At 33.4% G+C, this 25,090-nt stretch overlaps 6 protein-coding genes and 1 pseudogene across 12 annotated transcripts; 6 read left to right on the forward strand and 1 right to left on the reverse strand.

Annotated features, from left to right (window-relative positions):
• Positions 1 to 959: 959 nt before the first annotated feature.
• On the forward strand, positions 960 to 4,576 carry LOC102589915 (pentatricopeptide repeat-containing protein At1g05670, mitochondrial). 4 transcript variants are annotated; one of them, XM_015313323.1, is made up of 2 exons: positions 960 to 1,039; positions 2,058 to 4,576. In XM_015313323.1, the coding sequence occupies exon 2, from the start codon at positions 2,148 to 2,150 to the stop codon at positions 4,404 to 4,406; it is 2,259 nt and encodes a 752-aa protein (XP_015168809.1). In that variant the 5' UTR covers positions 960 to 1,039; positions 2,058 to 2,147; the 3' UTR covers positions 4,407 to 4,576. The 4 variants fall into 4 exon arrangements, with proteins under 4 accessions (XP_015168809.1, XP_015168807.1, XP_015168808.1 ...); XM_015313321.1 differs by having other exon boundaries at positions 960 to 1,031; XM_015313322.1 differs by lacking the exon at positions 960 to 1,039 and adding an exon at positions 1,049 to 1,936.
• A 534-nt stretch (positions 4,577 to 5,110) lies between these two features.
• On the reverse strand, positions 5,111 to 9,019 carry LOC102589579 (HIPL1 protein-like). Of its 3 annotated transcripts, XM_015313325.1 has the most exons (8): positions 8,901 to 9,019; positions 8,638 to 8,795; positions 7,384 to 8,157; positions 6,916 to 7,132; positions 6,619 to 6,797; positions 6,272 to 6,495; positions 5,804 to 6,193; positions 5,111 to 5,389 (listed from the first exon to the last, which is right to left on the reverse strand). In XM_015313325.1, exons 1-8 carry the CDS (start codon positions 8,986 to 8,988, stop codon positions 5,350 to 5,352), a joined length of 2,070 nt encoding a protein of 689 aa, XP_015168811.1. In that variant the 5' UTR covers positions 8,989 to 9,019; the 3' UTR covers positions 5,111 to 5,349. The 3 variants fall into 3 exon arrangements, with proteins under 3 accessions (XP_015168811.1, XP_006357234.1, XP_015168812.1); XM_006357172.2 differs by lacking the exon at positions 5,111 to 5,389 and having other exon boundaries at positions 5,733 to 6,193; XM_015313326.1 differs by lacking the exon at positions 5,111 to 5,389 and having other exon boundaries at positions 5,948 to 6,189; positions 6,281 to 6,495.
• Positions 9,020 to 10,834: 1,815 nt separating this feature from the next.
• On the forward strand, positions 10,835 to 13,399 carry LOC102590689 (glutathione S-transferase U17-like). Of its 2 annotated transcripts, none has more exons than XM_006357176.2 (2): positions 10,835 to 11,262; positions 12,868 to 13,399. In XM_006357176.2, exons 1-2 carry the CDS (start codon positions 10,942 to 10,944, stop codon positions 13,240 to 13,242), a joined length of 696 nt encoding a protein of 231 aa, XP_006357238.1. In that variant the 5' UTR covers positions 10,835 to 10,941; the 3' UTR covers positions 13,243 to 13,399. The 2 variants fall into 2 exon arrangements, with proteins under 2 accessions (XP_006357238.1, XP_015168835.1); XM_015313349.1 differs by lacking the exon at positions 10,835 to 11,262 and adding an exon at positions 12,036 to 12,445.
• An 857-nt stretch (positions 13,400 to 14,256) lies between these two features.
• LOC107057668 (glutathione S-transferase U17-like) lies at positions 14,257 to 14,586 on the forward strand. The gene has a single exon (XM_015313317.1). The coding sequence runs from the start codon at positions 14,257 to 14,259 to the stop codon at positions 14,584 to 14,586; it is 330 nt and encodes a 109-aa protein (XP_015168803.1).
• Positions 14,587 to 15,427: 841 nt separating this feature from the next.
• On the forward strand, positions 15,428 to 16,601 carry LOC102605791 (glutathione S-transferase U17-like; annotated as a pseudogene).
• Positions 16,602 to 18,179: 1,578 nt separating this feature from the next.
• On the forward strand, positions 18,180 to 19,785 carry LOC102606128 (glutathione S-transferase U17-like). The gene is made up of 3 exons (XM_006357222.1): positions 18,180 to 18,189; positions 18,605 to 18,924; positions 19,411 to 19,785. The coding sequence occupies exons 1-3, from the start codon at positions 18,180 to 18,182 to the stop codon at positions 19,783 to 19,785; spliced, it is 705 nt and encodes a 234-aa protein (XP_006357284.1).
• A 1,902-nt stretch (positions 19,786 to 21,687) lies between these two features.
• LOC102606460 (glutathione S-transferase U17-like) lies at positions 21,688 to 22,982 on the forward strand. The gene is made up of 3 exons (XM_006357223.1): positions 21,688 to 21,701; positions 21,806 to 22,121; positions 22,608 to 22,982. The coding sequence occupies exons 1-3, from the start codon at positions 21,688 to 21,690 to the stop codon at positions 22,980 to 22,982; spliced, it is 705 nt and encodes a 234-aa protein (XP_006357285.1).
• The last annotated feature ends 2,108 nt before the right edge of the window (positions 22,983 to 25,090 follow it).

Raw genomic sequence — 25,090 nt, forward strand, 5'->3', positions numbered from 1 at the left:
ATCTATATTTAAATATTTTTTTAACATATAACACTACTATATATGATCTAGAGAGGGGAGCATGGGTTCACGTGAACCCACGGCACCCCCTCTAGATACGCCCCTGTTAATATTTATTAAAATTCAACTAGGCCATCGTTGGTCGTATTTGGAGAGAGGCAAATGAATGTGCAGATTATCTGACAAACGATAAATACAAACATAAAAAAAGATTTATTAATTTGTAAAAATATGTTCAAGAATATAAAATTCATCTGTACAAATATTTTTGAAGTATTTTATTTAGTACTTCTTATTGTAACCAAAAAAGAGAGAGGAGATTGGCCAATGGCAACTAATTTTAACACTAAATACATATATGTAGGATATCAAATACATTGAAAGAGAGACGAACGAATATTTATATAAATCATGTACATGTCTAAGAGATCAGAGACATAAAGAGAGAGAAGAGGCGAGCAACTCAGATCGAGAGAGGAGAAAGGCGAGTGAGAGAGTTATTGTATCTCATATATATGCAAATCACGCTGTAATATATACAATGTATCTAGAACAAATTACATCTAATTTGATTCGCAAGTATTCAAGATACATGAATCTGAGTGTATCTGGCAAAGGAAATGTTGTACCTTTAATTTCGAAAACTAAAGTGAAGAAAAATAATTAAATCCTAAACTAGTGAAATTGTATTGTTTGCTTTAGATATAATAAATATAGGAATATTACATAATACCACCCACCAAAATAAGCAAATATTTTTTTTGCACGTATTAATATAAATATACCGTACATAAAATATATGTTTCTTCCGATTATAAAATAATATATCTTTTCTAATATATTTGACTAGCGAATATAATTATTTTTAGTTGAACGACAAAATGTGTAACTTGGTTGTCAAATCTAAGCCCATAAATTTCTTAATTCTAACATATGTTCGGCCCATCAATTGCCAAGAAATGGATATTTTCAGAGGCCCAAATTGATAACCAGAGGATTCAACAGCCAGCTTTCTTCTCCGACGAAGAATGGTATGTTAGTAAGAACCCTAATACCCTTTTTGAATGATTATTCATAAATTAAGCTTGAAAATGTCATTTTGTGCTTCTATTTGTATGTTTTTTTGAGTTAATTTCCAATTTTTTAGCTTACAGTTAGAGAATAGCTTATCTTGTAGACTCTGTTATGGATGGAATATGTTAATTTTGTATTTAGAATAAGAGAATTAGCATTTATATATCAATTGGGTGTGTGACAGGATATTGAGTTTTTTTTTTTTTTAAATAAAATAAAATTTAAAGCTCCTAGCTTTATGCTCTTTGGTGATTCGAACTCATAATCTTAGAGTTGGAGGTGGAGGATGCTTACTATCCGAGCATTGAGCAAGCCCTTTTGTTGAATAGTGAGTTCAATGTTTAAGTTAGCTGTTTCTGTTATGGATATTTATTTATTGGTGAAGCAATAACAGCATCAGCCAACCTTCACTACTTTCTCCACCAAGAAATCTGACCAGAAAACACCTACTTTCCAGTTTCTCTACTTATGTTTTCTTGTACTTTCTTCCACCCATCTGTTTTTTATTTGCCGAGGTCTATCGGAAACAGCTCTCTACCTCAGAGGTAGGGGTAAGGTCTGTGTACACTCTATCCTCCCAAGACAACACTTTGTGGGACTACAGTGGGTATTTTGTTGTTTCTTGTTGTAATTGGGATTGAGGATTGGGTTTCAAAGATAGGTTCTTTATGATAAAACAATATTTTTTGATAGGTTCTTTATAGTTGATCTCTTTCTCCGGCAAATCCAAGTTCCTTCTCCTTCACTGGCATCCTCCTAATGTGACAAATATCTTGATTTATCTCTTCCATTCAGACCACACTTGTGGGGTTACACCGTTTAAGTTGTTGTTGTTGTTGTCAATAGCAGCAGCATCAGATAGGTTGATTTTTTTACTTTATTCAATTTCCTTATTTTCTTGATGTTGCATTTGCAGAAATTGACTTCTTAACAAAAAGTTACAATAATCAATGTTTAATGTGATCATCCTATTTGTTTTACAGGTGACAAAGAGATGAAGTTTCTATAAATTGATCTTATACATGGAGGAGAGCCATGGCATTTGCAAGCTTTAATGGCTCTCTCAAAGAGATATGAGGAGGTGTTCTGCTTTTGTTTTTCCTTACCATTGTCAAGTTTTGTCTTATCATCGATACTTGGGTTCTGTGACAAAACACATGTCATTCTTTTCATATTCAACTAATTCTGCAGTTGAAAAGCTTTCTTGCCTAACTTTAACTGCTGTGAGACCTTTTCCAGATTATTCGCCTAAAAAACCCTTCATTAGAGACTCTGAACTTGTGCAGCACGTATCGACTTCTATTAAGCAACGTTACTCTGAGCACATTCGGCGTGTCTTAAAGCCCTTTGAATCAAAAATCAAACCTGACCACATCGTTTGGGTTCTCATGACCATAAAGAATGATTACAAACTGGTTATAGATTTCTTTGATTGGTGGTGTCAACGGAGGGACCCGTCAATTGAGGTACGTTGTATTATCGTGCATATTGCTGCTGCACAAAAAGATGCAAGGACAGTACATAGGCTTATTCATGATTTTTGGGCAAGACCCAGTGTAGATGTGACAGTTTTCTTCCCCCAGTTTCTTGAAAAGTTAATATACACTTATAAGGATTGGGGTTCTAATCCATTTGTTTTTGATATTTTCTTCCAAGTGCTTGTTGAGTTAGGAAGTCTAGATTATGGAAGAAAACTTTTTGATAAAATGTTGCACTATGGCTTAGTTCTATCTGTCTCTTCATGTAACTTTTTCCTTTCATGTCTCTCGCATGAGATTGAGGGGCACAAAATGATGCTAAAGGTCTTTCATGAATTTTCTGAAGTGGGTGTTTGCTGGGACAATGAATCTCATAATATAGTGATCCATTCTCTTTGTCGGATAGGGAAAGTTAAAGAAGCTCATAACTTACTCCTGCAAATGGAGCTGAGGGGCTGTATGCCTGATGTTGTAAGTTACAGCACTGTGATTAATGGATACTGTGCTGCTGGACAGCTTGAATCAGTGATGAAGATCATCGAAGAAATGCAAGTAAAAGGATTGAAGCCAAATGCATTTACTTTTAACAGTATAATTCTTCTTTTGTCTAAGAGAGGCAAAGTGCATGATGCCGAGAAAATTCTGAGGGAGATGACTTCCCAGGGAATCACTCCAGATAATGTTGTTTACACAACTCTTATAGATGGCTTCTGCAAAACTGGGAACATAAGTGCTGCATACAGTCTGTTCAATGAGATGCAGAGTCTTAACATTACCCCTGATTTGATAACATATACTGCCCTTATTTCTGGTCTGTGTCACACTGGAAATATTGCTGAAGCAGATAAGTTGTTGAATTATATGCTTGGCCGGGGGTTAGAACCTGACGAATTCATTTATACAACACTTATTGATGGTTATTGCAAGGCAGGGGAGATAAAGGCAGCCTTTTCTCTTCACAACAAAATGGTTCAGATGCAGTTTGTGCCAAATATTGTGACTTACACTACACTAGTAGATGGGCTCTGTAAACTAGGGGAACTTGAAACAGCAAATGAACTTCTCCACGAGATGTGTGGAAAGGGTCTTGAACTGAATATTTACACATACAACTCACTTGTTAATGGTTTTTGTAAAGCTGGAGATGTGAATCAAGCGGTAAAGTTGATGGAAGATATGGAAGCTGCAGGGATCTGTCCTGATGCCTTTACGTATACTACTCTAATGGATGCTTATTGTAAATTAGGAGAGATGGGCAAGGCTCATGGACTACTACGACAAATGTTGCTCAGAGGACTCCAACCCACAATAGTTACATTCAACGTTCTGATGAATGGCTTTTGTATGTCAGGGATGCTAGAAGAGGGTGATAAACTGTTGAAGTGGATGTTGGAGAAGGGTATAATACCAAATGCTACTACTTACAATTCTCTTATGAAGCAGTATAGTGTGCGAAATAATATGTGTATGACGTCAGAAATTTACAAGGGGATGCTGGGCAAAGGAGTTGTACCAAATGCCAATACCTTCAACATATTGATACGAGGACATTGCAAAGCTAGAAATATGAAAGAGGCTTGGTTTTTGCACAAGGAAATGATCAAGAAGGGATTCACCCCGACATTAGAGACTTATCATGCACTCATCAAAGGGTTTTTAAAGAGGAAAAAGTATTCTGAGGCGAAAGAAATGTTTGAAGAGATGAGAAGATATGGTTTATTGGCAGATAAAGAACTTTACTCTATCTTTGCGGATATGAACTATGAACAAGGGAACTTTGATTTGGCGCTTGAGCTTTGTGATGAAGCAGTAGAAAAATGTCTTGCAGACAAGACTGATAATAGGAATGCATGATGGTTGTCTGACATGTTTCTGCATCCTGTTGCTGGTCATCTTGTTGCTATTTTTGGAACTAGTAACAAAAAACTAGTTGTCTTGCTCCCAATGATGCTAATCTTTTTCGTGCTGTCAAGTCAGTTCAAGTTGTGTTGCTCTGTAAGTCGTCAGATGATATTTTGAGACAGGCGAGTTTACTATACTTGGTATTTGTGTATTTTTAACTCACTTCCATTTCTTCAAAAGATCTAAAGCTGAGTACAGTTTTAGATGCATGCTGCAATTTAGCATTTCAGTGCACTTTTGCTTTCTTTGCTTTGCTTAGATTTGTACCATGCGATGCAGGGAGGTGAAGGGAGGACTGATGAATCACCTTTAAAGCAATCCTGCTTGGATCAGAAAGAAGCATGCAAGCTAGGTAAAAATTGCAAATTCAAGTTTCCTCCTCTATAATAAAGTGGAAAACAGAACACGTTAGACTATACTCTCTTTTTTTCCCATACAAACCTTTATATGAACTACTTTGGTAAGGGGACAAAACTTTAAATGGACTTGTACATGGCTGTGGTATACTTTTATTTTGGTGGGGTGGGAGGTTCTTTGGTGTTGAGGATGTAAAGACAGAAACTCCAAGGCACCGCATTATTTTAACCTATATTTGATGTTCATAGCTGCAGAAGTGCTTGTGATTGATCTAACGTTCATCTTTCTTCGTGAATCAGGTGTCGTGGACTTGGTGTTCTACTGCAATGAAGTATACTACAGTATACCACCAATTAATGTCAAAAAGCACCGGAAACTAGGAGAAGATTTGTGAAAGGCTGTTGTTTTGATATGTGGAAGTAGCGGTTCAAGGAATGCATGATTGTTTAACCTGGTTTAAACTGTTGAAGGAGGTTACATTATATTCAATGACTATTTCTTGATATGTATGAAATTTTCAATTAGCTCACACAGTTTGCTAATTATGCCATAGACCTGGTGGTATCAGTTTCAGGAGAGGTAAATTGTTGATCATGCAATTTATTGAATTTTAAATTTAAGTCAAAAGCATTAGTAATTGAGTACCTGTTCTAGTCAAGTTTGTTTTTCAATCACCTAACCACTGAAGTTAAGTTAATTCTCTGGCGAGGAAATTGATGTTGCTTTGAGTTAGCTTTGTTGTTTTATTCTTTTATTAATGTTTTACTCTTAATTAAAATGTTGCATAAATATATGATATGATATGCTTCTGTGGTTGAAGTCTCGCGATATTTAAATTAGGAAGGACAATAGTTTAGCTTTTAGGGTTGATCATGGTTTTCATCTTAAGAGTTGCATTCTATCTTCTGCGACAAGATAATGTTGCTCCAACACAAACTGTAGCTTGTGTATTTAGTATAACACTGATCTCATAATTACAGTGCAATAACTACAGGATGAAGCTAGTCAAAAGCAGCAGACAGTAAAGAACAAGGACCGAGCAGAGATCTGCTTTAGCAACGTGACCATCTGAAGGTGCAGAGGGACCTGGGCTCTCAGCAGTCCTTGCTATCTCCATCGAGCAAGTGTAGTTGCAGCGACTTGGACGAACCACTCTGTATACACCGGTGCTTGTTAAAACATAGGTATCCTTCCTGTTATCCTGTCCAAATGAGAATATGTAACCTAAAGCAGGCAATGGACTATTGGGAACTGAGCTGCAATTGAGAGGGGAATCATGAGCACAACGGAAAGAAATGCCTCTTGCTGTAAAGTTCCCACTGTTATACGGATTTTCTTGAGCTGCCCAAAAGTTCTTAGCATACAAATCGCCATAGAGGTAACTGCAAATGCAACCATCCTTCTGTTAAGTTTGGTTCGCTAATGTACAATCTTATATCAACAAGGGTGTTCATATTTACCTTCCATATATGCAGGGATCAGTCTTGGATCGATAAACATAGCCACCTGATATGGCTGCAGATCCAACTTCTTTATTTATATCAGAATGACGGTATCCTAACACTGGGAAGATGGGATCCATGAAATCATCAGCTGAAGCATTTTTAAAGCGTAAAGGACCTTCATACATGCTCCATCCATAGTTTCCCCCTTTCGTGATGATGTCAACTTCTTCATACTGATCCTGCATGATTCAAATGGTTGTCAAAAACTCAGAGTCAAGATATCAGGTAGCATGTTATGTCTGTTGAAATGATCTTAAAAACAGATGTTATAGCCCTCAATGAAAGTGAGATTGTCATTGAACCTGGCCAACATCTGCACAGATGAAGTAAGAAGGCCTTTCTGAATCAAAGCTACAGCGCCAAGGGTCTCTCAGTCCTAGCGCCCAGATTTCAGGCTGCAAATCCTTATCTTGTGAATAAGGATTATCTCGAGGAACCGTATAGTTACCCCAATGTCCAAGGTCTGATATTTCTTCTTGACCTAATGAAAGAATCACCTTAGTAGTATCTCATGACCTAATTCAAGAAAGTACAAGGCAGGCAGTTGGCCTTTTTAGTTTGTGTCAATTATTGTAAAACAATTAAATCAAAGTGCTCACTTGGTATGTTATCAATATCAACCCTCATTATTTTTCCAAGCAATGACTTCTTATTTTGAGCAAAATTGAAAGAATCACCCTTGCTTCCACCATCTCCCATCATAAAGTAGAGATATCCATCTTCAGGGCCGAAGAGTATTTGTCCTCCATGATTAGCTGTGAATGGAAGCCCCATTGTAAATATTCTCCTCACTTCTGATGGTTTCACCTTCTCTGCCTACAAAATGTATGAAATTTCAATCAAACAAGACAACATAAGTGCTTGCAATGAAACCTTTTGAAATGGAATTGGAGAAACTTCTAATCCCCTATGCTGAATTAGGTTCAAACAGCTTAAGTTTTAAGATGGAGGTGGTAACGTAATTCAACATGGTATCAAAGCTGGTATAAGCCCATAAAAAAGAATCAGACCAACAAAGATTGGCTATCTAGCTGCTGTTTAAGAACACAATTGAGTGAAAAACCAACCAATGATGGATTTGGTGCAGTCCCATTAGCACTGAACTCTGCAACAACAGAATGGTATTGGCATGGCTGCTTATTATCATCTGAGTTTATCTTAGAAGGATCACAACCAACATCTGAATTACAAGCACATCTTCCAGCACAGCTAGGGGACTTAGCTTTGTCACAGTTATATGAAGCAAAAAACCTGCCATTCTTAGCAAAATTTGGATGAAAAGCCATCCCCATCATCCCATATCTTGCATCTAAATAAACCTCATCTGTCAAATCAGCAAATGGACTTGATTCATCAATCCCCATGCTTTCTCCTGAATCTTGATCTGGTATACTTGCTAACCAAATTTTTCCAGCCTGATTGGAAAAGAATGCTCGGTTCGATCCATCAGGATGAGGGACCATGTTGAGGTAAGCTCCATCAGCAATCTTCTCAAAACACATCCCATTCGGAGTCTGTAAAGTTTCGTTTTTCTTGAGTGAAACTTGTTCTCCATTGAAACATAATGAATCTTTATCTGAGTTTCCACCAAATGCTTCACAGAAATCGGCTTTCGATTGCCAGAAGTCTGTTAGCAAGGAGGAGTTTGAGTTTTTTGTCCCTCCTGCTTTGGTTTGCAAGGATGGTGCAAAAGGAGAATTTGTTATTGGTATGTTTTGGCATGAATCCCAAACAGATGAACAAAAACTGCTTGCTGATGCATCAGTTGAATTGCAAAGAACAGGAACTGGTCTTGGCCCTGATTTTACCTTAAACAACTCTGCTGAGAACTGATCACATGTCTGAAACAAAAAATAGGGAAATCTTTTGGATTAGTTAACAAAGTCCTGCAGAAACTTAAATACAAGAACAAAACTTGTTCATCAGATGTTGAAGAAACTATTTTGATGTAAGTTGTAAAAATTCATGATCTTTCTTCAAGAATTTGAGATAAAGAACATATTAAGCTAACAACAACAATATATCCAGTGCAGTCTCACGAGTGGAGTCTGTGCAGGGTTAGGGGTACGCAAACCTTATCTCTACCTTACTGGGGTAGAGAGGTTGTTTCCGAAAGACCTAAAGAGAAAGAAAATTAAAATGCACCAACTTCAATTTCCACTAACATATATGAGCTATGTTGCTCAGACTCTTCAAGAATGTCAGATCCTCCAAAGTAGTGAATTTTTCTCGAAGGATACAACACAAGTAGTCCACGACAATATTTTTGAAGAGTCTAAGCAGTACAGTGTATAAAAAATTATCAAAATTAGAAAACTTACTGAGCAAAGTATTGATTTGACAGCAGAACTACATGTAGTATCAGATATTTTCATACCCTCAAAAGCCTTCTGCAATTGCACATCTTTAGAAGAGTCACAACATACTCTTCCATTATAAGGACAAAAAGCCAAAGCCTTTTTTGGAATAACAGGTGCTCCTACATATATTACACATTGAAGAAGAACAATTAGCAAAAGAAAACAAAATTTTGTACAAAAATGACATCTTGATAAAAAAATTGAAAAAAATTAAAATAACTTACTCAAATCTGTGCATAAAGGGAGTGAATAAGATGGAGATATGAAGTTATACAAAAGGAGACAAATGAATGAGAAGAGCAACTTATTCATTTTTGGAAAAATGAAATTGAGAGGACAAGAATAAAAGATAAATGAATCTTTGCTACCATATTCTTAAAAAAAAAATGTTTCCATTAATAATATGAGAATATGAGTTTAACTCTTATGTCAAGACGGAGGTAAATTCAAGATTCAAAATTTATGAGTTAATAAGTATATCATTGTATATGAGTTTACAGTCAAATATTTAGTTGATTTCTTGACATGTACATAGAGTTTAGGCAAAACTTATTGAATTTACGTGAACCAATATGTTACATTATGAATTTATCCATGTGTACTGGTAGTGTAAAAGAAATGCTATGTTGTAAGGTCGTTTGGGGAATTCAGAATTTAAGTTCTATAGATTTAACCAAAAAATATTAAATTCGTATGAATCTGACGTCGCAACATTATATCCATTGTTTTGTAAGATTACCTAAAGATAACTACCGATAACATCTATAATACAAGTAATTAGAAACTTAAAGAATAAGGTGGTTGCCATATAGTCTAGTATATTATACATTACAGTATAATTTTTAAAAAATATTATTATTAATATACTCAGTGTACTTTTACAAGTAAAATATGAAGAGGATGATGTACACACAATCTTACTCTTATCTTTTAGAAGTACATAGATAATTTCTGAAAGAACCATAACTCATACAAAATAGTTTAAAACAAATTTGAAAAGAAAATATCGTAACGAAGAATAGAACAATATCAACCACAAATACTTTAAGTAATGATTTTCCAAAAGGTGTTTGAATTTTCTCATGCTCTTTTTAACTTTAAGGTATGATTGAATTATGTGTACCAAAATTGGTTAGAAATTGGAAGGCACGATCAATAATAATAATTCTAAGACTTTTGGATTTGACTTGAAGCAACTATACATAAATCTTAGTGGATGAGTAGTGGTTGAAAAGGCCAGTAATGATAAAAGGACAAATAAATATATATTTTATTACAAACCCATAAAAAAAAAATTGGAATTTTTATTTTATTTTTTCTACTTTTTAAAAGGTGGATTTGAATGTGTTACATTAATATTATTGTCTTGTAGGTGTATACATTTATTGCTTTCTATTTTCTTCACTTGATTGTACTTTTTGCCTACAATTTAAGTGGTTGTAATAGTGGGTTCAGACTTTAATCACTATGAATGAATTCAAAAATTAGACGCATAAGCAAACATACACTTGTTAATTAGTTAATATAGTTATAGTTTGCTTTAATTACAATTTGTGACATACTTTTAGCTATAATTATGCGGTTCAACTTTTTAGTTTTGTATAATTCACACGTTTGTATAATTCGAAATTTGTATAATATAATCTGTATAACTGCTTACACTTCTGATGTTTATAATTGAATAAATTCGTTATTTTGAGTTTATACAAAAGTAACTGAATTATACAAATGTACCTGCGAATTATACAAATCCACGAATTATACAAATGACACAGTTTAAACTATAGCTACAGCCCGTAAGTATGCAAACTATAACTATGAAGCATATTTAGGTTTATTATAGTGACTATTTGCGAAAGTTCCCCATGAATAATTAATGAAGATAAGCCCACATTTTCAGTTTTTTACTATTAAACACGTTTTTTTAAATTTAATATTCACATCAATTTTGAGGTGATATTTAATTCACTTTAAAGTTGTTAAGAAGGTATATAATTGTCCGTGGAGTCAAGTGTCTAAAGTAAGTTGTGCGGACAAGTTTAAGAGTGAAATGATGTGTTTTTCTCTTTTATGAATCACGGCAATGTTATGACATATTTAAGATTACAAGTTTCAAAATGTTAGAATGTAACAACAAATGGACAAACTAATAAGGTCCTCTCCTTTCAATCTTCTCATCTACTATATATGTGATCAAGAACTTGCCCAAATAATAATTATCAAAAATCACAAATTGCATCTTCTGTTTCTAACTCTGCTTTGATCATGGCTGAAAATGATGTGAAATTATTAGGATCATGGCCTAGTACATTTGTCGTGAGGCCTCGTATCGCGCTTAACGTAAAATCAGTGTGTTATGATTTCTTGGAGGAACAGTTAAGTTCTAAGAGTGATCTTCTCCTTAAATCAAATCCAGTTTACAAGAAAATTCCAGTTCTAATTCATGATGGAAAGTCCATTTGTGAATCTCTCAACATTGTTCAGTATATTGATGAAAAATGGACTAATTCTGGTCCCTCTATTCTCCCCTTGGATCCTTATGATCGTGCCATTGCCCGATTTTGGGCATGTTATATTGACGATAAGGTACACATCTCTCTTCGTAACTGTAAAAGCTTAAGTTATTAGAGAGAGCACTTCAAATTACTTATGTAGTGTTTTACATTTCATTTTGATATTGATGTGCTTGAATATTGTAGCCATTTCGAGTATCTTTGATGTGTATACAGTGGCGTATCCAGAATTTTAAATTAATGGGTGCTCGCTATAGTTAAAGCATAGTACAATCCGACCCAAGGACAACTCAACGTAATTGGGGGCCTAAAGCGAAATTTCAATTGACGCCTAACAAATTTCATACATACTTATTTTAAAATTTATTTTTCTAACTATTTAGATGCAAATTATTACTTAATTTTTTTATAGATGATTTTTTCGAGTACTTCTTTTAATTTATAATTATTAGTTTTAGGTAAGATTTTTATCAATTCAACATTGAAAAATATTATTTTATTGAAGCAATCATTATATGAATTGTTAACACAATTCTATAAGTAATAAGTTTGATAAACTTTAAGCAAAAATGAGTTTTAAAAAATAAATAATGTGAATGTTAGCAAATAAATGTAATAAAAAATATATATTATATACTTTTTATTATAAATAATTATTTTTTTTAATAAAAAAATAATACATAATTTATTCTTGATAAAAAATTGAGGCCTTCCAAAATTGGGGGCCTAAGGCATATGCCTTAATTTTTATAAGGCAGAGCCGCCCCTGATCCGACCTATAATATTGTTTATTTGGTAGCTAGGACAAACCAGCATAATTTCCTAGATAGAACTTATGTGCAAGAAGTATCAAATGCTGACTGATATTTCATTAAAAAAGAGTGTTGAACTCTTCTTATTAGTCATTCCTTCAATATTAGTTGTTGAGGAAGCTAGCCATGGAAACAAATTGTGTAAAGCTTCTAGGTTCATGGGCAAGCCCGTTTGTGAACCGGGTTGAAATAGCCCTCAAGATAAAGTCTATTGAGTATGAGTTTATACAACAAAATATGATAAACAAAGGTGAGCTGCTCCTTAAATCCAACCCTGTTTACAAGAAAATCCCCGTCCTGATCCATGACGAAAAGCCTATCTGTGAGTCCCTTGTCATCCTTCAGTACATCGATGAAGTTTGGATTAATGGTCCCTCCATTCTTCCTTCTGATCCCTATGATCGTGCCATAGCACGATTTTGGGCAGCCTATATAGATGAAAAGGTGAAGACTTAATTCTCATATTACCATCTCGTTGTCCTATAATTGGTAACAATTGAATTTGTAACTTATCATAAACAAACTCTCTACCTCTAACGTAGAGGTAAGGTTTCTGTACGCTCTACCCTCCTCAGACCGCCACTTTGTAGGACTAGTATGTCTCGAAAATTCCTCTTACATGTTGTAGTGTCCAATTCTTTGGCGGTGGCAACTCTAATACCATGTTGAAATTGTGTTATCTAAAAGTTTAAGCTATTAAGAATAGAACATTTCTAATTGCTTAATTATGTTGTTCACGCTCCAGATGTTCAGTCTTGAACGTGTGCTAGAGAGTGTTAGAGTCTCACATTTGTTGAGAGAATAAGTTGTCGTCATGAGCTAGCTGAGGTCTATTTCCTTAACAAATATTTTTATTGATGCTGCAGTGGTTTCCAATATTCCGTTGCTTAGCGGTTGCCCAAGGAGAGGATGCCATAAAGGCAGCACTGGAGCCAGTTTTCGACGGTCTGGTGTTGTTGGAAGATGCCTTCAAGAATTGCAGCAAAGGAAAGAAGTTCTTTGGCAGAGACAAAATTGGATACGTGGACATTGCACTTGGCTGCTTCTTAGGTTGGATGAAGGTGACCGAGAAGATGAACAACGTCACACTGCTTGATGAAGCCAAGACTCCAGGTTTATACAAATGGGCTGAAGATTTTTGTGCTGATAGTTCTGTCAAAGATGTCATGCCTGAAACTAATAAGCTTGCTGAGGCTGCTAAGGACCTTATACCCAAAATTAGAGCTAATGCATCTAGCTAAATCCATATGCTACGTTTAGCCTATGAAGCCTCGGAGAGTCTAGCTAAGACCATATATGGAAACAACATTCGGTCTTTGGAAGGTTTATTATGGTATTGTGTAACAAACTACTAAGAAATGAGTAATATGAAGCCAAGATCTACTATTTATTGGTTAATTCTATGTGTCTATTTGATGTTTATTTCAGTTTTTGAAACTTGAAATGTTCTAAACCAAACTGAATTCAGAAACTAACTGAGCTGAAAGTATATAGATTTGTGGTGAGTTACAACACAATCAAACCCGAATGGGGTGCCTTAAGCAACAGAGGACAGTAACTTTAGTTTCTGACTTGCATTAACTTAGTATATTTTGAGCGCGGTGCCTGCTACATCCAAGAAGTCGTTTTCCGTGGGCAAAGAGAATCTTGCTGATCCTACTTTGTTCGTCTAACGAGGTCTAGAGGGACATAAAAGAAAGAGTGTCTAATTCTGCACTAAATTGGTTGCATTTCAACTCCTTGAGTTGGCTATGGCAACCACCATTGTAAAACTTTTGGGAAGGAACAGATGCGCTTTTGTGAATCGTGCTCAAATGACTCTAAAACTTGAAGTCCATCGAGCATGAATTCATCGAACAGGATGCTTTCAAGAAAAGTGAGCTTCTCCTAAAATCAAGTTTCTGTTAGCAAGAAAGTCCCAGTTTTGTTCCTTTCTGAAAAGCCTATATGTGAGTCTCTCCTCATCGTGCAATATATCGATCAAGCTTGGCCTATTAGTCCCTTCTTCCTTCCTTATGAGTCAAGTGCAAGTTATAATTCAACAAATTACTCTTATGAATGGACTAATAAGATTGTTTGCTAATCTTATTTAAAGCATAGCACAACATGTTAATCCCCACCTACAATATTGTTTATTTGGTAGATACAACTTATGTGCAAGAAGCATCAAATGCTGACCGATATTTCATTAAAATAGAGTGTTGAACTCTTCTTATTAGTCATTCCTTCAATATTAGTTGTTGAGGAAGCCAGTCATGGCAACAGGTAGTGTAAAGCTTATAGGTTCATGGGCAAGCCCATTCGTGAACCGTGTTGAAATAGCCCTCAAGATAAATTCTATTGATTCTGAGCTTATACAAGAAAATGTGTTAAACAAAAGTGAGCTGCTCCTCAAATCCAATCCTGTTTACAAGAAAATCCCCGTCCTGATCCACAACGAACAGCCTATCTGTGAGTCCCTTGTCTTTCTTCAGTACATCGATGAAGCTTGGCTTAATGGTCCTTCCATTCTTCCTTCTGATCCCTATGATCGTGCCATAGCACGATTTTGGGCAGTCTATATAGATGAAAAGGTTAAGACTTAATTTTCATATCACCATTTCAAACATAAATAATTAAGTTACATGAAGTCCATCGAGAATGAATTCATCAAAGAGAATGCTTTCAAGAAAAGTAAGCTTCTCCTCAAATTAAGTCTCAGTACTCTTCCATGCTGAAAAGACTATATGTGAGTCTCTCCTCATCATAGAGTACATCGATGAAACATGGTGTAATGGTCTCTCCATCCTTCCTTCTGATCCTTATGAACGTCCCACTGCCCGGTTTTGGGCAGCCTATATTGATGAAAAAATTAAGGTTTTAGAACAGTAATTTGATTTGAAGTTTACGGGTTCCTACAACGATCTCAAGTTAATATACAATAATAACTGTGTCGAATCAAGTAGATTTCTTGATATATACAGAGGGTGTGGGATTAAAATACATATTTGTTTATCATAGTATTAAAATAAGAGCACTAAAATACTAATTTGATGGTACCATTATGCTGGATGAATAGGAGAAGAAAACAAAAAAAGAAAAACTAAAACTGATGTTACAGAATGATAATGTAGTTTTGGAGCTTTATGGTCTATAAGATGCCTTTACAAAGAAATAGATGCCAACTAACTTCTTTGTATTTTAAGTCAAATTGTAATTAAACTATCATCCAGCTAGAGTACAAACTATAGTACACATGACATTTTGGCAATCGATGTGTATGCAGTGGCGGATTCAGAATTTTAAATTAATGGGCGCTCGCTATATTTAAAGCATATATAGTACAACATGTTGATCCCACCTACAATATTGTTTATTTGGTAGATAGAACTTATGTACAAGAAGAATCAAATGCTGACTAATATTTCATTAAAAAAGAGTGTTGAACTCTGCTTATTAGTCATTCCTTCAATATTTGTTGTTGAGGAAGCTAGCCATGGCAACAAATTGTGTAAAGCTTCTAGGTGTATGGGCAAGCCCGTACGTGAACCGTGTTGAAATAGCCCTCAAGATGAAGTCTATTGAGTATGAGTTTATACAAGAACATGTGTTAAACAAAAGTGAGCTGCTCCTCAAATCCAATCATGTTTCCAAGAAAATCCCAGTCCTGTTCCACGACGAAAAGCCTATCTGTGAGTCCCTTGTCATCCTTCAGTACATCGATGAAGCTTGGCTTAATGGTCCCTCCATTCTTCCTTCTGATCCCTATGATCGTGCCATAGCATGATTTTGGGCAGCCTATATAGATGAAAAGGTGAAGACTTAATTTCATTTGTAACTTATCATAAACAACCTCTCTACCTCTAACGTAGAGGTAAAATTTGTGTACACTCTACCCTCCTCAGACCCCACTTTGTGGGACTACACGCTGAATTTGTAACTACTAAGCTTGATATGTTATTTGTGGTTAATTTCACGTATGATTATCACTGAACTTATTATTTAGTAACTGAACGTTACCATGCTTGAAAAGTCGTTTAGATGAGTAGTTAAGTTCATCAAATGGTTGCAGTGGTATCCATTGGTAGCGGAGTATAGGAACGCGAAAGGAAAGGAAGCAAAAGCAGCTGTGGTGGAGAAAATGTCTGAAGGAAATTTACTGCTGGAGGAAGCTTTTATGAAGATCAGCAAAGGTAAATCTTACTTTGGTGGAGATAGTATTGGTTACGTTGACATTGTTCTTGGTAGTTTACTCGGATGGGTAAAGGTAATCGAGATAATGGATGAAATGAAGATACTAGACGAAACAAAGACGCCTAGCCTAGCTGAATGGGCTGAGAGATTTTGCTCAGACAATGTTGTAAAAGATATCATTCCACAAACTGAGAAACTTGTGGGAATTTATCGCAAGTATCTCGAGGTGAAGTAAGCTACCTCAAGTTAACAATGTTGCTGAGTTTTTCTTTGTCCGTGCTTTGTTAATGGAAGTGTGTCTCTTCCTAGATCTTGTTTAAACGGACGAAAAATAAAAGATGTTTGTTGTATATTTATGCTTCGTATCAAAAATACTACGTTCAGTTGAACTTGTATCATCTAAGCTTCATCCCCCTTTGAATATGTCTAAATAAATTTGCTTCAAAGAATGTATTCCATATGCTGATATAGGCCTGCAATGTTGTGTGTGACCATGTCAAAGTCATCTTAGTATTTTCTCAATTTAGTCCCAATCTATTGCTTTCTTGTTTCACAACAAAAAAACAAGGCAAAACACATATGCAGACCCTTAAATTTGTTCCTAATTTTTATTTTGGCACTCCAACTCAACCTTGTTCCATTTTAACCCTTCAACTCCAATTTTTATGTTCCATTTTGGAACTTCTTTAGTGATGTGGCAGAGTGTGTGCATCACACTTTCTCTAAGAGAGTGAAAGACAAAAAAAGTATTTTTAAAAAATAATAAAAGATTACCCTTCAACTCTACTTCTTTTCTGTACCATTTAACACAAAAATACTAATTTTATGATTTCTTTATTTCTATATATGTTATTCAACTGCAATTTTGCATTTCTAAAATCGACCTTCATTCGTTATTTATTGTAAAAAAATTAAAATTGTCAGATGATCATTGAAAGTAAAAATTTCTTTTTAAGTGTTTCCCTATATTTTTGCGTGAAAAATAACCGACGAAAGTGCGTCGATTTTCTTTCTTAAGAAAATCAATGACAACCCAACGAAGTCTATCGAAATTCAATATGTTTTTGTAGTGTTATTAATTAGCAATGAACATGAATTTTTTTTACTCGTATTTAGTTGAATGAAAAATTAGAAAGTTGATATTTGAGTTAGTCCAAATCGAGAAGATATGGAAAAAAAATATGTGATGTTATTTAATTTAATTAATTGTTTAAAAAAGAAAACCAACACACTTTCGTTGATTATTTTTTCACACAATAATGTACAGATGATGTTCATTTTTAAAAATCAACATCATATCTTTTTTTTAAAAAAAACAAATAATAATGGATGAACATCATTTTTTAAAAATAATATTTTTTAGAGTTTCTGTACATTATTTTGTGAAAAAATAATCGACAAAAGTGAGTTTTTTTTTAAACAATTAATTAAATTAAATAACACCACATATTTTTTTTTCATATCTAGTGTATTTGGACTAACTCAAGTATCAGCTTTCTAATTTTTCATTCAACTAAATACGAGTGAAAAAAACTCATTATCATTGCTAGCTAATAACACTACAAAAAAATGTTGAAACTCGATAGACTTCGTTGGATTGCCATTGATTTTCTTAAGAAAGAAAATCGACGCACTTTCGTCGGTTATTTTTCACGCAAAAATATAGGGAACTCTTAAAAATAACTTACTTTTTTTTTATATAAAAAAAATCAATGATCATCCGGTCAATTTTAATTTTTTACAATAACTAACGGATGAACGCCAAATTTTAAAATGCAAAATTGCAGTTGAATAATATATATAGAAATAAAGAAATTATAAAAATATTATTTTGTGTTAAATGGTACATAAAAGAAATATAGTTGAAGGGTAATCTTTTATTATTTTAAAAAAAAAATACTTTTTTTTGTCTTTCACTCTCTTAGAGAAAGTGTAATGCACACATTGTGTCACATCACTTAGAAGTACCAAAATGGAGCATGGAAATTGGAGTTGAAGGATTAAAATGGAACAAGGTTGAGTTGGAGTGCCAAAATGAAATTTAGTATTCTACGTTTGCTTAAAATTATAATCGTTTGGCACGCAGGATAAGGTGAGATATTCCAAGATTAAGCCTGGGACAAATTTATACCATCTACCAAACACATTATAAATTTTATTTCCCATCCAACTTGCAAATTATTTTATCCCATCTCTCAGGTGGGATAAATTAGTCTAAGGATTATAAATCTCAGGATAATTTAATCTGCATACCAAACGACCTAAATAAATATTCAACATTAGTGTGATACCACCTAAGTTCTTACTTCTTAGTAAATGCCATTCTTGGAGTGAATTACTAAGTTGCCAAAGCATATAAATCTTTGATCATCAACATTGTGTTTCATTAAACATTTGTATCCACCTAGTAAATTAACAACAACAATTTAGTCAGGGCAACAAGTATTGTTAAGGTTCTAGGTACACAAGCAAGTCCATTTGCAAATAGAGTTTTAATTGCTCTTAATGTCAAGTCTGTGGATTATGAATTTATTCAAGAAGACATGTCTAATAAAAGTGAACTTCTTCTTAAATCCAACCCTGTTCATAAGAAAATCCCAGTACTCATTCATGGTGACAACACTATTTGTGAGTCCTTAGTCATCGTCCAATACATCGATGAGACGTGGACTAATGGACCCTCGATTCTTCCTTCTAACCCCCTTGATCGTGCCATCGCTAGGTTTTGGGTTGCCTACATAGATGACAAGGTATTACTTTCAACACAAACTATTTTTTTTGTCACATTAAAGTAATCGAACTATGTAACTTGCTCAAACAATATCAATAACCGGATGCACTAAGTTGTTGGATGTACGTACAAAGTCCCACATTGATCGTTAAAAAAAATGAATCTACATATTAGGTGTAGGATACTTTTAACAATGTGAGGCATTTCAAGGAAAATCGTTCAGACTTGACTCAAAATGGACAATATTAAAGAGTACTTTTGGTTTGTTCTACTTCTAACCAACATGAATGATCATTATTTGGTTAGTCAAAATTCTTTTATTTTTCCAAGCTAAAAATTAACATTCCAATCATTTGTATTTTTTCGAGCAATTTATTACATAGTTCAATCACTTTAACGTGACTTAAAAATATAGCCTTGTACGTAAGTAAACGTACTGTCATAGTGAGTAAAGTTCAATTACTTTTATGACGAGACGAAAATAAATTTGTGACTACACTTGCAGTGGTTACCTTTGATGTCTGACCTTGGAAAAGCACAAGGAGAAGAAGCAAAATTAGAAGTACAAGAGAAATTACAAGAAGCATTGGTGCCTTTAGAAGAGGCATTTGTTAAGTGTAGCAAAGGGAAATCTTTTTTTGGTGGTGACAATATTGGTTACATAGACATTACTTTAGGGTGTATTTTGGGTTGGATAAAAGCAATAAAAATTATGTTAGGAATTGAAATATTTAATGTAACAAAGACCCCTGGATTGGTTAATTGGGGTGATAGGTTCTTGGAAGACAAATTTGTTAAAGGTGCTATGTTGGAGCCAGAGAAACTTGTTGAGATACTAAAGCTACATTTGGCCAAAAGAGAGGCTAATAATGCAAACTAAAGGATGATTTCTTTTTGGGTAATAAAGATTGTCAGACTATGTTCTTCACCTGTTTGGACTTTTCAAATATGTTGACATGTGTGTAGGATTAATATGCTTGTTTATTTGGCTTCACAAAGATCAAGATTGTAAAGCCAATTAATATGCTCAACTTATATACTATATCTTATATCTTAACTTGACGCTAGCTGATTCAAGTGAAATTATTGTTTCCGACTCGAACTATGTAAATTTGTTAAAAGGTAAAGTATATACGTATAATAAGAGGCTGTGCATCACACTTTCTCTAAGAGAGTGAAAGACAAAAAAAGTATTTTTTTAAAAATAATAAAAGATTACCCTTCAACTCTACTTCTTTTCTGTACCATTTAACACAAAAATACTAATTTTATGATTTCTTTATTTCTATATATGTTATTCAACTGCAATTTTGCATTTTGAAAATTGGCGTTCATTCGTTATTTATTGTAAAAAAATTAAAATTGTCGGATGGTCATTGATTTTTTTAATTAAAAAAAGTAAAAATTTCTTTTTAAGTGTTTCCCTATATTTTTGCGTGAAAAATAACCGACAAAAGTGCGTCGATTTTCTTTCTTAAGAAAATCAATGACAACCCAACGAAGTCTATCGAATTTCAATATTTTTTTGTAGTGTTATTAATTAGCAATGAACATGAGTTTTTTTTTACTCGTATTTAGTTGAATAAAAAATTAGAAAGTTGATATTTGAGTTAGTCCAAATCGAGAAGATATGGAAAAAAAATATGTGATGTGATGTTATTTAATTTAATTAATTGTTTAAAAAAGAAAACCAACACACTTTCGTTGATTATTTTTTCACACAATAATGTACATATGATGTTCATTTTTAAAAATCAACATCATATCTTCTTTTTTGAAAAAACAAATAATAATGGATGAACATCATTTTTTTAAAATAATATTTTTTAGAGTTTCTGTACATTATTTTGTGAAAAAATAATCGACGAAAGTGAGTTTTTTTTTTTTAAACAATTAATTAAATTAAATAACACCACATATTTTTTTTCCATATCTAGTGTATTTGGACTAACTCAAATATCAGCTTTCTAATTTTTCATTCAACTAAATACGAGTAAAAAAAACTCATTATCATTGCTAGCTAATAACACTACAAATGTTGAAACTCAATAGATTTCGTTGGGTTGTCATTGATTTTTTTAAGAAAGAAAATCGACGCACTTTCGTCGGTTATTTTTCACGCAAAAATATAGGGAAACTCTTAAAAATAACTTACTTTTTTTTTATATAAAAAAAATCAATGATCATCCGTCAATTTTAATTTTTTACAATAACTAATGGATGAACGCTTATTTTTAAAATGCAAAATTGCAGTTGAATAACATATATAGAAATAAAAAAATTATAAAAATATTATTTTGTGTTAAATGGTACATAAAAGAAATATAGTTTAAGGGTAATCTTTTATTATTTTTAAAAAAAAATACTTTTTTTTGTCTTTCACTCTCTTAGAGAAAGTATAATGCACATATTGTGTCACATCACTTAGAAGTACCAAAATGGAGCATGAAAATTGGAGTTGAAGGGTTAAAATGGAACAAGGTTGAGTTGGAGTGCCAAAATGAAATTTAGTATTCTACGTTTGCTTAAAATTATAATCGTTTGGCACGCAGGATAAGGTGAGATATTCCAAGATTAAGCCTGGGACAAATTTATACCATCTACCAAACACATTATAAATTTTATTTCCCATCCAACTTGCAAATTATTTTATCCCATCTCTCAGGTGGGATAAATTAGTCTAAAGATTATAAATCTCAGGATAATTTAGTCGGCATACCAAACGACCTAAATAAATATTCAACATTAGTGTGATACCACCTAAGTTCTTACTTCTTAGTAAATGCCATTCTTGGAGTGAATTACTAAGTTGCCAAAGCATATAAATCTTTGATCATCAACATTGTGTTTCATTAAACATTTGTATCCACCTAGTAAATTAACAACAACAATTTAGTCAGGGCAACAAGTATTGTTAAGGTTCTAGGTACACAAGCAAGTCCATTTGCAAATAGAGTTTTAATTGCTCTTAATGTCAAGTCTGTGGATTATGAATTTATTCAAGAAGACATGTCTAATAAAAGTGAACTTCTTCTTAAATCCAACCCTGTTCATAAGAAAATCCCAGTACTCATTCATGGTGACAACACTATTTGTGAGTCCTTAGTCATCGTCCAATACATCGATGAGACGTGGACTAATGGACCCTCGATTCTTCCTTCTAACCCCCTTGATCGTGCCATCGCTAGGTTTTGGGTTGCCTACATAGATGACAAGGTATTACTTTCAACACAAACTATTTTTTTTGTCACATTAAAGTAATCGAACTATGTAACTTGCTCAAACAATATCAATAACCGGATGCACTAAGTTGTTGGATGTACGTACAAAGTCCCACATTGATCGTTAAAAAAAATGAATCTACATATTAGGTGTAGGATACTTTTAACAATGTGAGGCATTTCAAGGAAAATCGTTCAGACTTGACTCAAAATGGACAATATTAAAGAGTACTTTTGGTTTGTTCTACTTCTAACCAACATGAATGATCATTATTTGGTTAGTCAAAATTCTTTTATTTTTCCAAGCTAAAAATTAACATTCCAATCATTTGTATTTTTTCGAGCAATTTATTACATAGTTCAATCACTTTAACGTGACTTAAAAATATAGCCTTGTACGTAAGTAAACGTACTGTCATAGTGAGTAAAGTTCAATTACTTTTATGACGAGACGAAAATAAATTTGTGACTACACTTGCAGTGGTTACCTTTGATGTCTGACCTTGGAAAAGCACAAGGAGAAGAAGCAAAATTAGAAGTACAAGAGAAATTACAAGAAGCATTGGTGCCTTTAGAAGAGGCATTTGTTAAGTGTAGCAAAGGGAAATCTTTTTTTGGTGGTGACAATATTGGTTACATAGACATTACTTTAGGGTGTATTTTGGGTTGGATAAAAGCAATAAAAATTATGTTAGGAATTGAAATATTTAATGTAACAAAGACCCCTGGATTGGTTAATTGGGGTGATAGGTTCTTGGAAGACAAATTTGTTAAAGGTGCTATGTTGGAGCCAGAGAAACTTGTTGAGATACTAAAGTTACATTTGGCCAAAAGAGAGGCTAATAATGCAAACTAAAGGATGATTTCTTTTTGGGTAATAAAAATTGTCAGACTATGTTCTTCGCCTGTTCGGACTTTTCAAAAATGTTGACATGTGTAGGATTAATATGCTTGTTTATTTGGCTTCACAAAGATCAAGATTGTAAAGCCAATTAATATGCTTAACTTATATACTATATCTTATATCTTAACTTGTGATCATGATGCTAGCTGATTCAAGTGAAATTATTGTTTCCGACTCGAACTATGTAAATATGTTAAAAAGTAAAGTATATACGTATAATAAGATCACATACGTTTTAAACTCACTAACTCTAGATCCGGAATTCGTCTCTGTATCACACAATAAGATACAACTTATTGATTGATGAGACCATAAATCCATGGGAGACTAGTTATTTGCAACCAAATTATCATATAACCAAGTAGTCAGTCAAATTTGCATCAGATAGATTTACTAAGGAGTAAAGCACTTCCTTTTAAGATGTTTTATATTTATACGCTTAGAACGTGAGACACCTGATTAAGAATAAAATAAATTCAATCTACAATTTACAAAAGACAAACTAGTACCTATTACATCAATTTTTTATAAAAGTGAGATATTTCGAATTCATTTGTGACAATATAAGTAATATAATAAGTATATATATGTGACACAATAATGTTTAGCTTTATGAAAAGGTGAGTATATGTGCATCCTGGCATAGCCAAATGGAGTAAGTAGAAACAACCTTTCATTTTAGATGGAATGGGAATTATTTATATCCACTTTTTGAGTCTTCTTAAAGTTAATTTCAAATAATTCAATATTTCCTAACAATACCATGCCTAATATGGTCTTTGTTCCTTTCGGGGAATTCAACCTCAGTTTACGATTCAACAGAATTCGATAGTTTGAATAGTTTGAAGTTAAACTTAATATATATATATATATTCTTTTAGGATAATGAGTTGTAATATTATGCGTTGTTTTACATACTTTTCAGTAATAATTCATATAGTTAATTGCCGAAAGTCCCTTTTTATTTTGTATATATTTGTGCTTTATTTTTTGGCTTTGTATTTTATATTAGATTTGTTGGGCTGTGTTTGCAACAAATTTTAAAGTGACAGAAAATAAATTACAATCACAAATAAAATATGAAGAAACATAATTTTATTCATCAAGATTGCGGGTACAATTCAGTTCCTCCCTTGATTCTACTCTCCTAAGATTTAACCATGATTCGAGGGCCGTTTGTGGCGTATTTCTCGAACTAGGATGATTTAGAGTTGACCTCTATATGAATATTCCATCAATTTGTAGAATATTCGAGATGCCTTTTAAGGGAATTTAGTACCCTTTATGTAGGCATGAACTAGGGTTTATAGTTGAGTAGCCTCCAAGAATTCTAATTGAAACTGAACACCTTCTAGAGTCCCAATTTGAATTGAACACGTCTTGTGGAATCCCACAAAATTTCAATGTCTACAGGCTGCTATTATTTTTTTCTTTTGATAGGCTTTTGATGATAATTTCTTGAATTGTTTGTCAAAAGTTTTTCCTTTTGTAATGTTGTGCTTTAATAGAGAAGATTTGGATTAGATTATGAAATGACAATTTCTTGTATTAAAATTACATATGCTTGAAGATATGTTGCATGAAGGATGAAGATCTACACAAAAATTGAAATTTTTTATTCAAAAAAATAGTAATTAAGTCGTAGGTCTCACACTATCTTTGTAGTTGTTTTTGATGGAATAATCTTAGGGAGGAGCTCATTTAGATAGATGAACACGGACTCCGGAAGAAGATAACTACAAACTAAGAAAGCTATTTGACGTCACACATCTATGTGACAACAGTTTGGTGATAGCTTGGGTTTAGCACCAAACGATTGTTTTATATATCCCTTGTATTCTCCAATTTGAATTTTCGATTTAGTTGCATGGTCTCTTCTAGAAATATTACCAATCCAATCAAATGAAATTGTTCAAGACTCACAATAACTTTTAAGAGATAAGAAAGTACATTATATTGTATATCTTAATTAGTAGGAACCTAACATAGAAAGCCCCCAAGTTAAAAATTAAATTATCAAAATGTCCTTATAAACTCATAATATTTATGGACAAAAATGT

This window comes from Solanum tuberosum, unplaced genomic scaffold (assembly GCF_000226075.1).
Source record: "Solanum tuberosum cultivar DM 1-3 516 R44 unplaced genomic scaffold, SolTub_3.0 scf00243, whole genome shotgun sequence".
Classification (NCBI taxonomy): domain Eukaryota; kingdom Viridiplantae; phylum Streptophyta; class Magnoliopsida; order Solanales; family Solanaceae; genus Solanum; species Solanum tuberosum.

What these genes read in the sequence shown, in the direction of transcription:
- LOC102589915 (XM_015313323.1), top strand. Translation starts at nt 2,148, where the DNA reads ATGAGGAGGTGTTCTGCTTTTGTTTTTCCTTACCATTGTCAAGTTTTG.
- LOC102606128 (XM_006357222.1), top strand. An exon ending in TTGCCTACATAGATGACAAG is followed by an intron (nt 18,925 to 19,410) that starts GTATTACTTTCA and finishes CTACACTTGCAG; the next exon opens with TGGTTACCTTTGATGTCTGA.
- LOC102589579 (XM_015313325.1), bottom strand. Translation starts at nt 8,988, where the DNA reads ATGAATAAGTTGCTCTTCTCATTCATTTGTCTCCTTTTGTATAACTTC. An exon ending in TCAAATCAATACTTTGCTCA is followed by an intron (nt 8,158 to 8,637) that starts GTAAGTTTTCTA and finishes TTTTTGTTTCAG; the next exon opens with ACATGTGATCAGTTCTCAGC. An exon ending in CTGCACCAAATCCATCATTG is followed by an intron (nt 7,133 to 7,383) that starts GTTGGTTTTTCA and finishes TACATTTTGTAG; the next exon opens with GCAGAGAAGGTGAAACCATC.
- LOC107057668 (XM_015313317.1), top strand. Translation starts at nt 14,257, where the DNA reads ATGGCAACAGGTAGTGTAAAGCTTATAGGTTCATGGGCAAGCCCATTC.
- LOC102590689 (XM_006357176.2), top strand. Translation starts at nt 10,942, where the DNA reads ATGGCTGAAAATGATGTGAAATTATTAGGATCATGGCCTAGTACATTT. An exon ending in CATGTTATATTGACGATAAG is followed by an intron (nt 11,263 to 12,867) that starts GTACACATCTCT and finishes TTGATGCTGCAG; the next exon opens with TGGTTTCCAATATTCCGTTG.
- LOC102606460 (XM_006357223.1), top strand. An exon ending in TTGCCTACATAGATGACAAG is followed by an intron (nt 22,122 to 22,607) that starts GTATTACTTTCA and finishes CTACACTTGCAG; the next exon opens with TGGTTACCTTTGATGTCTGA.